The following is a 12,723-nucleotide window of genomic DNA, read 5'->3' as shown; positions in this document are numbered from 1 at the left end:
ATTCTTGCTCCATCTTTTTAAATGAACCACTCTTATCCTTCAGGCGCCATCTCTATCAAACTTTGAAGTCAAAAGAAGAAAAAAATAAAAGAAACCTTGACAACGCAAACAAGTTAAATTGAAATGTGCAGTGCTGAGCAGCAGCTGAGTTCTTCATAATTGTGGAACCATAAGACTTAAAATGTCCCTTTAATGAAAGCACTCAAGATGATGATGGAGCCGAGCGCTGGTTTTAGCTTTGATGCTGGGAGCAGGTTGATTGGACTCGAGCGTCATGGAAAAGGAGCAACCAGAAATACCCAATAAATCCTCATGCAGCCTTAACAACAGGAGGCTGATTCTACTACTGTGGGGGTATCGAGTTTGAGTTGGCTTTGTGTACACGTGTATCTGCTTGTAAGTGTTGTTTCCTTTTGTATCCACACACAAGCGCTTGACTAGCTGTGATATCTTACACCCTTGTCTCTGTTTGCATGTGCACGCAAGCACATGTGCACCTTTATTTTTAGGGTGGCTGCCTTGCGGCAGGGTCAAGCAGGGTGCCAAAGGACTTCAATGAGAAGGACATAGCTCAAACTCCAAGTATGTTTCCACCATGCATCCATCACCGTCCGGCTGACAGCTGCCCCGAACGCGCACCAGCAGGTTGACCGCAGCACATACATTCATGCGCCCACTGTACTTCCAAATTCATCTGCAGGCATCTGCTTTTGAGCGCAGCCCAACAATGTTAATGAGGGGGGTCTACAGGGGGGGTGCGATTAGGGGATGATGCCTGGTGAAAGGCCATGCAGCACACAAACAGGGCCTAAAGGTGGGGAGGATTTGACATGGGAGAGCGATACAACATTTTCCTTTGACCCCTGGACCAATTTATCTTCCCTCAAGTGGCTGTTATGTCGTAGACGGTTTTAATAGAACTGTTTATGGAGATACATTAGCATTGTTTCAGGGCTGTCAAAATACTAGTAGGTGTTTAACAAAGATTTTAAGTGAGCTCAGGCATAAATGTACTGCAAATAATAGAGCAGCTAAATCTTAAATTGGTGGTTAAGGAGTTTGGCCCATAATGGAGACTAAAAATCGTCAATCTTGACTGCTTTTTTAGAAATCCATCTCTTTCAAGTCACCCCATTTTTGTCAAAGTGCAATATTAACCAGCTGGAGAGACCATTAAATCTTCACTGTTATTCTGTTATTAAGCAGAGCTCAGGTCTGCCAGACAGACTGGCTTATATCAGCTTATCTGGTGTTGCCATGTGAAAGTCATGTGGTTTCGGTAATTCAGACACAAAGTCACGACACATAACATTTGTCAAAAATGTTCTTTCACTTTCGTCAAGCGTATAATTATCAGATTATTCGGAACAATCAATATTGGTGTTGGGCTTAAAAAGTCAGTATGTCAGTCTGTACTTCTGTGTCTCATTGTGACATCGCATAGCCTGCAGAGCAGCCACGTTAAGGAGACGATAAGTCCGTATTTATTTATGATAACAAACTGAAATTTACTGGGGTAAAAGTTTAACAGTGTTAGAAGTGCGGCATGTGCTGGACATTTCTATTCACGTGACTGCTGTGGCTTAAATGCAGCCATATTTATGCAGTTCTGCACAAAGGCTTTGAAAAGTTACTTATGTTTCAAAAAATTACCTTTTCGTACAAGTTCATACCGTTTTACCGTGGCTCTGTTTTCTAACGACAATTTGTCCCCTCTCTCTCTCTCTCTCTCTCTGTCTCTCTCTCGCGCTGTCTCATCCTCGCGCGCGGTGATTTGGTATCTCAGCAGAGCAGGCGGGCATTGGCTCAGCGCGCGCATACGCACACACACACACACACACACACACGCCGCCCGCGTGGTTTATCTTTTCTTGAGTCGCTCGCGGGACTGGAACGCCTGCAGCTGAGCTCGCGCTGTAATCTGTGACAGCTGGAAAATGGACAGCGACAACGGAGGAGCCGTGAAACCGTCTCACACAGGTAAGGACACAAACACACAAACAAACGTCTTCAGTTTCTTCATGCCGAGGCTGTCTCTCTCTGTTTATGCCATTTTGGACACATGTAGCTCTGCTCCCGCCTGACGAGTAAATGCTTCTACAATATGTCAGTGTTTGTTTCGAGGTTTCAAATAAAAAAAAAAATAAAAACAATGCAGGTGATTTGGCTAAAGCTGTCAAAAAGTATCAGATGTGTTATAATGTTTGCTAGTGAGAAATCGCATTAATGCTTAATCAATCCAGTCAGGATGACTGTGTGTGTAGGTCTTTTGGTTTCTTACTTTTCTAAACACACACACCTCAGTAGCTGCATGTGTAGCCTACTTGTGTGTGTGTGTGTGTGTATGTTTTAATAATGGCAATACTTTTTTTGAAAAGTAGCTATGTTGTAAATGTTTGAATAGCTCTTTTAAGTTCTTAAGTAAGGGTCGAATTGTTGTCTTCCATTTCAAATAGTAAAACATTTTCAAGGGTACAGAAATTACTATTGCAAAGTGTTGCCGAGGCACAAACGTGATGTTATTCAGTTTTTCTGACCCTCGATGATGCGAGAGGACAATTTTTTTGCCCGTTTCTCAGATGTAACCAGGTTAATGAATGGAGAAATTATTCAACCTTGTGCAGCTGAAGGATCTGTTGGCTCTGACGTAGTCAAGGTGTGACTGCCTGTTTGTGTTCTCACACATATTTTCACTATAGTGCCATGTGTGTGCAGATGTACATGTGACCTGCCACCTGAAGTATTCTTTGGACGAATTTGGAAATTAGAGGTAGACTGTGGGCTCTCTTCAGTCTGTTTTCAGTGTTTCTTTGAGGTCGTCAAATGTCCCTGGTCCTTTGCAAAGTTCTCTCTTAAAGGCACAGTTTGCTTGGGTTGGTGGTTCAGTGCTGTCTGAGCGAGACCGAGCACCAAATCGCTCTCTGTGATTGTTTCTTAAGGGGTGACAGAAAAGTGATTTCTGCTGTTTCCAAGACACACATATGGAGAAGAGAGAAAAAGTCTGAGGAGGTCAAAACTCCAGCAACAATTGTGGTATGCAGACCACAATGACAGCTGAATCGCCTTGGTCCGACAATAAAGTTGTTCATGCTTTGCTTGAGTTTTGACCATTTCAGTAGGCCTATATGTGAGGGGATTGTTTTACATGAAAGCATCTGTCCAGTGAGTGTGTTCCTCTAAGAAGGGAAAAGACTGAACTCAGCGACTGATTGCCATTTTTTTGATCAACGTATTGATTGTTTGATCCATCAGTTTTAAGAAAATTACTTCAATATGCAATGGAAGTCGTTACTGATTCATTTTCAAACAACTGACTGATTGATTGGCTTAAAGTCGCGTGCGTCTCACTCGGTCTTTACTGCGAGCGTTGCCATGGCATGCTCAGCTGCACCTAAATTCAAGCAGAGCAGACCCACTTAAACAACCAGCGCCAGCCACATCATCATCTTCCGCATCCTCTTTAAATGACCTTGCTCTCCTCCATCCCCCTCTGCGTCAGCTCCAAACCTAAATGGCTCCAAATGACGCCCGCCTGCCTGCCAAGCACCGCCGCATCACAGAAGAGATGTTCTTTCCAATTGCATGCAAGCAGTCATTTTCGCTGTGAACAAAAGGTCCCTGATTCATCAAGTCCTGCACCTCCTACTGCCCACTCTCCAGAGTGGTGCTGTAATTTTCACTAGCACTCCCCTGTGTGAGTCTGGAGGGGTTTTTTTTTTCATACCTTGGGTGATTCTGTTGGTGTCTGAGGTGTGTTCACAGCTAAGCCAGACTCACACCATCCAAGCAGCATGAAGACGCAAATTCACAACACACGCTTACCAAAGGCAAAGCTGACGATTCATGTAACGCATTTCCAGCACGAGATAAACTCAACAGACAGACAAACATATGGATAACGCAAAGAGGAGACAGTCTGAGCACATCTCAAGTCCTAAAACTTTCAGTCACCAGACTAATACAGAATGAACTGAGAGATCTGTTTGGCTTATAGCTTTCAAGCAGGTAAAACAAACTGATGCAGGACCACCCTGTGCTTTGTGGACAAAAAGGGATTCTTAAAGGCAGTCATTTACCCGTCCACCACCCAGATTTATATTTATTGTCGGGTTTCAGTGGCTTAATTTCACAAAAGTGACTGTAAATAATAAACTCAAATAATCATTTGTCATTTTTAAATCAAAAATACCAAACATTTCGTAATGGTATTGCTGGAAGGATTTCCTACTTGTTGTCTTTGTTTTGTATGATGTTAAACTAAATATTGTGGGATTTTGAACTTGTTCAAAGTCATCAAATATTTTCTCTTCTGCCCTTTAACTTTTTATGTATGTTATGTTCGTCTCAAAACTTTTATCTTCTTCAGTTTTTAGCAAGGAGTAAATCATGTATTGGTTGGGGCACTGTTTTCAGCTGCAGGGCAGTGTGTGTGTGTGTGTGTGTGTGTGTGTGTGTGTGTGTGTGTGTGTGTGTAAGAGTGTGAGAGACTGACCCAGTATAACCCACGGTGCCAACTTCATTGAAATCTCTGATGACCGGAGTATAAACCACTCTCAGGTGTTTCTGAAATGACTTGAGTTAACATGTTGTTAGAGTTCATTGTGGTAATGAATGTGTTGTGGTGGAAAGTAATTAAGTACATGTACTGCAGTACTTAATGCAAGTGTAGAGATTTGAGGTACTTGGGTGTTTCCATTTTACATCAACACATCTCAGAAGTTTACTGCTACATTTATTTGACAGCTGTAGATTTTAGATTAAGAACATTTGATAAGATTTTGTACTTTGACTTTACATAGGAATTTGAGTCCAATACTTTTAATGCAAAGTATTTTTACATGGTTGTATTAGTGTTTTCACTTAAGCAAAGGATCTGAATACCTCTTCCACCGCTGTCAAGTTCACCTAAAGCCCGGCTTGTACCTTCAGACAAACAGCGAGAAGCGCCCCGCATCCCTCACCATCCTGCACCTGGCAATAGGTCACATTCACAATTACTCTATTCCAAACACTAGTGATGAAGTTGAGTGATCAGCTTATTTTTTTTTTCTCCCTTTCTAACTTTCTCCCCCACCTCCGAGCGTTCCCCTCCGTACTTTGGCATTTGGCTTCCGCCGTCTGTCTCAGTAAAAACCATCAGCTGTGAAATTGAGAATAATCATGTGGAACGAGATCGGGATGGGAGCAGCTTGAGCTCTAGTCCTTCACTGTCAATGGGCTCATGGCTCCTGCTGATAAAGTCCACCAAGGATTGAGCAATCACCCGCAAAATATTTTTTTGTTCACGTGAGAGGAATTGTGCTTTTTGTGCATGTTTTTGTATAAGACTAGCTCTTAGGCCTTTAGTGTCACAGTGACAAAATGACCACTAATTATCCAGAGCTGTGTTTTCTCTGCGTTTTAAGAGATATCCCATTGATACGTCCTAATACTTTAGCTACCTTGGGTTGTGGCATTCCTAATGTGTGTTACTATTCCAGACAAAGTATTCAAGTTAGACTAATGCTTTACTACACGCGGCAGCCAACTGGCACACAAATCTTTGTCTTTATCTGAAGAGCCTCTGGATATTTGGTAAGATAAAATGCAATTGAACAAGCACAATACTCTATCATGAAAAATAACAGTGCCAACACTAACATTGTACTGAAACCACATGAGAAAATAACAAAAATGTGTGTGATTCACAGAAGGAAACAATATGTGTGATAATCTCATAATCTGTGATATACTACACAGATGCACATGAGTTTATGCTAAACTGAAATATTGTCATCACAATATCATTTTGTTAGATAAAAGTCAAGTTTAATGTTTTTAACATGTTAGGAATATTATACGCAGTTTGAGTTAATCATCTAACTGAATGCTGTGCCCAGAAAATGAATCAGTGAGCTGTCAAGATTCTTTTTCTTATTTTTTTTTTTAGCAAACGTAACCTCTTGTTTTCATAGTTCTGAATAATGCAAACCAAATTACGGAGAGCAGACTACATGAAGGTCACAGTTCAGTAGTGCTGAATAAAATTAGGCTGCAGCACTAATAGACTCCCAGCAGCACACACCTGCCAGTGCTTTCCAAATACAGACAATAGCCTAATCAAATGGGACACTTCAGACTTAAATTAGTTTAAACTAGCCAGTTTGAAGCTGTCAGAGATGTTTTTGTGAGAGAAATAAAAATGATTTAATGTGTGAAAAGTCTACTTACCTCAGAAGGTCTATAACTGACAATTTCATTGAAGTCAAATAACATCATGTTAAGATTTACAGTATAGCAGCTTATGTAGCTGGGAGAGAAACTCACAGTATTATCTAAACTAAAGACTTCCGGGTGTAGACAGCTCTCTACTGAAAACTCTGTAAAACCACTTTCTGTCACATAAATAATAAAATAATAAGATGTCACACTGAAATCTCAGTCTTTGGAATTATGTAATTTTCCCTTAATTTTATCACAATCTATTACAGTTTACTCAATGACAAATTAAACATTGAACCATTACAGGGTGGTCCTCCATCAGTAGGAGGCAGATCACAGGTTCTGGTGCTCATCTCAGCATCGTCACTTCTTTCCACTTTACGTGTCAGGACTTCCATTTCTCTAATTTCACTTTGGCCTATATCTACATTAATACCCATATGATTTTTTCCTTTTTTTTCTCTTAAATTTGTGAAACCTTGTTAAATCCAGTTAAAGATAATCCTAATTTTTTAGTAGAAATTTTCTTTTTTTTTTTCTAGCTAATTTCTTTCTGAGGGCTGTCCTGTCCTTCAGTGAAAATTACTGCCAAATATTCAAACAGGATGAAGCTTTTCCCCATCAAGAGAGATGCACGAGGTCCAGCAGCTTAACTTCAATGACTGCTTAAATCTCCCAACCTGATCCGTCAGGATCTAATATTAATTAATGTTCTTACACATCCCAAAGGTCACACAGACACACACACAGTCCTGTTTCATACAGTGAAATAGTTTGGAGTGAAGCAGCCATCCTTCTGTTCAATAGATAGAATGGAGAGTGAAAATATAAGTGCGAGACAACATGTGTATATGATCAACACAAAATAACAGTCCTGTGGTCTCGCATTCACCAGATTGATCCCTAGCAGCCATTTTCTGTGTTGTAAACACACACATTTCCTCTGCAGATGTCTGATAGTAACAATGAAGATGACAAATGTTTAGACAAAACACTTCTATCTTCCTTCTGTCAATCTGGTAAAAACAAACAAAAAAAAAAAGTTGGTGAAATTACAGACTCGTTCCCCCTTAGAGGAAGCTTCCACCAGAGAACCTGCAGCATATGCACCTTAACATAACAGACTGAAAACAGATTGCTCTTTCCAAACCTTCCCCTCTGAGCCTGTCTCACTTTGCAAACACTGAAATGTATTTCTGTTTAAGTTCCCAATCAAAGATGTAATGGCTCTCGGACTGTGTCATTACAAGTCAGATGACAGCGTCCTTCACACTGTGGCAGCTTAGACCTGCCTCCAGACTGATAACTGAGATCTTTACCTGAACAAACGCAGGGCGAAGCCACCGCTCTGCCATTCATGTCACGCTGTTTACACTGGTTGTCATCTACGTGGGTGTACTTCTGATGTATTTTCCCATCAATACCGATGCCTTTCATTGCCATTTAAGTCATTCATTATGTTATACTGAACTTGACAGCAAATATTTTAACCTACAAGGTCAACTGTAAGAGGTCATAAAAATAGAAAGGAAGAAAATACTGATGATACGATAGAAAAGCAATGCCAATTAAAATGTTAAAATAATGAGAAAACCCTAAAATATACAGAAACTTGTAGTTAACATATTAAATTTGAAAATAATGGATACATTAGGTAAATACAGTTATTCAGTGCCTTTTTTATTAACCATCAACCTCGTGTTTGCACATGTATTGGTGAAAAAATAGACCTCAAACCTAGATAAACGCTTCAGCTTGTGCTCTTTCTGAGATGCAGCCGAGGCGCAAGCTTGAGCAGAGCCAGTGTAGACAATTTAAATTGAGGGCGTACCTGTTGTGTTCGATGTGTCCGATACACTTGTGGTTTAGACACAGAGCAACACCTGGAGTAACATCTGTCCACCTGCAGATATATCAAGATGCCCGCAAAAATCGGTATAAGACATGTAATGACAACACGAGCAGGTCAATACTGGGCTGTAAGAAACTGAAGGTCGGCTTTCTGTCTTGAAGTTAAATGTTTGGTTACGCCTTCTGTAAGTAGTTTGCACAGTTCATCTATATCATTACACTGACGCCGGATCATCAGCTCAGCAAGTGAGTTAACACACATAGCCACTCTCTTCTTATTCACACACAAGAAGCTTTCCTCTGTGCTCTAATATCACCAAAGAAGGTGCTAAAGCTTACACTGTAAACACATAGCACAGAGAGTCATTTGATTTCTCCATCTCCTGACAAAATGCCTTTCACGTGCTGCTGCCAGAGTGTTTTGCAACACCTCCAAAAATGATTTTGTGCACATCACATTTCAAACCAACATTCTGAAAAATCATTTTCTACGTCCGTGGTGATGTCTGCAGTATGTAATATAGTGGCTCTGATGGATAGCTGCTTTTTGAGACCGTGTCACATGGACTGAGAGATGGACGGACACCTTGAGGGCTGTGTGGGAAGTTGAATCTTCATATGGTCCATTAGTTCTCCATTCCCCTGTGGCCATATTGCAGGTACAACACTGCAGCTAGCTGTGAAAATCTATGTGTGTGTGTCTATGTATGTATACGGGTATGTCCACATATACCTGTGTGTGCGTGAAGGTGTGAGGATACACAGAGAAAATGTCATCTATAATGGACATGAACAGAATTCCTCAAAAACAGTTTTCTGTGTATTTATGTGAATTTGTTCCCTTTTATCTACTAGTTCGGTGCCTCCTGCTCAAAACTAGTGTGTGTGTGTGTGTGTGTGTGTTTAAAAGTATGAAGTGACACATGTATCAGTGAGTCATGGCGTTGAAGCTGCCCCCCGCCGCACTCAGACAGTTTGGGGGGGGGACACTTCCTTAGCAATACACTTGTGTGTGTATGAAGTCATTTAGATGAGCAGTCGCTAAGAAAAAACACTTGTCTCACTCTTGCGTGTGGCTGCTCTGCGTCGCTGTGGACGTCTGCTGGATTTCCACTCAACTTTCCACTCAACACCGCATTTGCTTGGGTCCACTGTAAAGTCAATCGAATGAACGGTATAGTTGGGCAAGAATGATTTTGACTTAAAAGTTGACAGTGAGACAAGATGCAGGATATGAGTGGCTTACCATGAGGTCTGTACTGTTGTGAAGCTTTTTTGTGAAGCTTTTCTCAATCAGCATTCAGTAGATCATGATTGTTTATTCCAGTTTCAGCTACATGTGCTGCTCCAGTCTGTATCAGACATCATATACCGTCAAACCTCAGCCGCCAAGGCCGCGCCCAGGAGAGAACTCGTCCTCGCTTCGGTAAAATTTGGTAAATTGTGGCATCTGTTCAACCTCGGGCGAATCTGGCAAGAAAATACACCGATAATCAATTAGAACTGGTATCACAGCTGTTTGTGATTGTGTTTTTACATGCTTATTCCACAGATTTGTCAGGTGTGTCTAAACAGAGAGGGGAGAGAGACGAGCAGACACACACACACACACACACGCACACACACACAGAGGCTGCAGACAGTAGAGAAACCCCACCTCACAGATTATCACACACCAACATGGTCCCTTTTTTTGTTTTTTAAAATCCAGGACCACATATAAGGCTGTATGTTATAAATTATAAATCAGCTGTATGTGTGATTACATAAGAGGAACAAGAGATCAGTGATCAGTGTTGAAAAATGCTATTTTAACGTGAACAACCAGGCTACCGCACGCAGTCGCATTGACCTATTGTAGTGTTTCCACCTCCTGTGTGTCTCTAGCATCTCTCAGAATCAAGGGGGGGGGGCACCATGACGGTATTTTGCGGCTGATTAGTTTTCCTCCTTCTGAATATTTCTCAGCCCACAACAAATGCCGTAATTTTTAAAAATAACAAATAATATTTATAAAGGTGTCTGTGTGTGTAATGTGTGAGTGCTGGTGCAATTTGTTTTAAGATAGATTTGCACAACCTCATTTATCTGAGATGAGACTCCTAAAAAAAAAAGGAGCACCAGGACCATTTTGAAAGCATTTCTGTCCTCCTCGGTTTCCCCTCGGATAAAATAAAATAGCTTTGCTTCACACATGATTTGACCTGCTGTCTTTTATTCTGCAATAATTTAGCTTTTTTTCCCCCCCTTTCATTAAATGCTGTGTTATAGAGTCTCTAATGGTTATTGCTGCTGAACACAAAAGGCCAGTCAAGCAGGCCAAATTAAATGGTCTTTAATTGAAGGGGCCATTATGACTTCACTCTGCTGCTTCTGGTTCAGTCATGACTGAATCACAGGGAGCTGAGGGTGAAGCCTCTGGATTGTTATGTCCATTAACAAGTTGTGGTCATTTAATAAAATGATCTCCTTTTTTATATTAAGAATATCGTTCTCTTCTTCATTATTCTAATGTGCTCTACAGGCCATATTAGGTAACAAGGCCTGATAATAAATTGTTACATTTACCATTTTATTTCTAAAAGAGGAAATGTTTTGTCTATTTTAAAATGTTTTTAAAAAATACCACTGGAATATATCAGTTCAATATCTTTTTGTTCAGCACTGTGCAGGAACGGTATCTGTTGGTTTTGATATTTGATTTAATATTGACTCACACGTATTTTGCCATCAAAGGCAGATTTCAAGAATTATCTTAACCATACTGTCAAGAAGTACAGTAAAAGTTGGTTGGCTGTTGGTGTGGGGAGTGTCTGTTGTGTTGTTTATCAGATAAATCTCATACGGTGGTAGAGCGAGAGCAGTAATGTAGACAATTCACAATTCAGGGGTAAAGATTGTATAAAACACTGAATATAAAACACCGATTACCTCAGTGAGGTGAATGCTAAGTCTAAGTGCGACATATTGTTGACATACTGAGAGGTTACACCACATGCACAGGCTCTGCAGCTCCACCACAGCTGACGTGTGTCCCCTCAAAGACATACATGTCAAGGCTGCAGAGATTACATGTGGACACTCTAAGGACTGTGATCGATCAGCTTGGGCTGCTTTTATCTCACAAATTTCTTAAGCCAGTGGGGAAAGAGTTGAAATTGAAGACAGCGTTAAACTTTCAAAACAGATTTATTTTTTTATTTTTTTATTTTCGCCGTTTTTGGGCAGCAGAAACAAGTTATGAACGCAACATTCACATATCAGTTTTCTGCTTAACATCTCAGTGTTGTGTTTTTTAACAAACAGTTACTTATTTCCACATCTAGCAATTCAAAATGATCCCTCATTTGGGGTTGTGTTTCAAGCCACAGGATGAATCCAAATTGGGTATTCACGCTCTTTTAACCCTGTTTTTGGGTCTGTTTTGCTGACTGTTGCTGAGCAGGTAGTGTAGGTAGGTGGTAGTGGTTTTAAGAGTTTCCACAATGATAACAGCTGACTGCATTGGCCAAAAAAAACGATGCTGTGAAAGTGGTAAGAGTCCGGTCCGGACAGCTACACAATAAGCCGAAACCTGGTATACATTTCTGTAAAGTTGGGTCATAATTCTGTTTCCACATGATGTATTCAACTAAGTCAGTTTTATTGGTAACCCTGAATCACGTGTGTCATACGAGTACTGAACAAGGTGAAGAAAGACTCAGGAATCCTCTCAGTAACATATATCAAACATTTGTATCACACGCCTGTTCACTGCAGCCGCAGCTCTCTGTCATAGTGAATAATGAACGTAAACACATGGATAGCATGGTGTTATCCTCTTTTCTGCTTGAAGGCATTGTGATGCCATAGTGCAAACTCAGTGAAATAGTGTAAATGCAGTTGCTGCAGGATAAGGCCTGAGTTCACGCATTTAGTGTTGGGGTGCTGTTAATGAAATCATCTCATGCTCTAGGTATCCATGGCAAAACTGTCTTTAACTTCTTGGATCAAGAATAAATCCAGACATGTAAATAATTACGTAAAGTTTGACATTAAGTGCCTTTATTTATCAGTTTAATTATAGGAATCTGATTCAAACTGACTTAACTGACAGTCGGACTGGTTTATTTGTTGAAAAAGCTATGCAGGTGCTTCTCCTTGCCCTACCACCTTATGGACCCAGAGAAAAAAATTCAGGCAATTAAACCCATTTTACCTAGGGAGTACAGCTAATTAAAAGTCAATCCAATTTAGCCTCAGGTTTCCAATTCAAGTCAGAACAGATAAGAACTTGGAGGATGGATGATTAGGGGAATGGGAGCGAGAAAGAGCAGTGATCTTATCTGCAGTCATCTGTCAATGTTGGAATGATTTGCTCCCAAAATAAACCAGCATTGAGATTCTTTATCATGTGATGAGATACCTCAGCAGGTCTCACTGAAGTGAGCGGTGATTTAATCTGAAGTCTGGCTAGATAAATACTAATGCAGGCGGCAGGGCTCCAGACTAACTTTTTTACACTGGAAACACTGGTGCACTTTTGTATTCCGGTTCACCAGCATTCATTTGGGTTATCTCTTTGGTAACATATGGCAACTAAGACTAGTGTCTGTATTAGGTCTCATGTATAAACCTTCACCATGCCGCCTTTTTTGTTAACTATGATTATCTAGTCATGGGTTGCTTCTC

At 40.6% G+C, this 12,723-nt stretch overlaps 1 protein-coding gene across 2 annotated transcripts in view; it reads left to right on the top strand.

The window, feature by feature from the left end:
• Window positions 1-1,830: 1,830 nt before the first annotated feature.
• The window catches only part of LOC124052922 (zinc finger protein 385B-like), a 58,996-nt gene continuing 48,103 nt past the window's right edge, over window positions 1,831-12,723 (top strand). The window contains exon 1 of one of the 2 annotated variants that reach the window (XM_046377719.1): window positions 1,831-1,980. In XM_046377719.1, coding sequence (XP_046233675.1) covers window positions 1,938-1,980 — 43 coding nt within the window. In that variant the 5' untranslated portion in view covers window positions 1,831-1,937. The remainder of the gene's footprint in view (window positions 1,981-12,723) is intronic. The other variant, XM_046377718.1, reaches the window with a different exon arrangement.

Source organism: Scatophagus argus, chromosome 21, assembly GCF_020382885.2.
Source record: "Scatophagus argus isolate fScaArg1 chromosome 21, fScaArg1.pri, whole genome shotgun sequence".
Classification (NCBI taxonomy): domain Eukaryota; kingdom Metazoa; phylum Chordata; class Actinopteri; family Scatophagidae; genus Scatophagus; species Scatophagus argus.
This window is presented reverse-complemented; position numbering and strand designations above follow the sequence as displayed.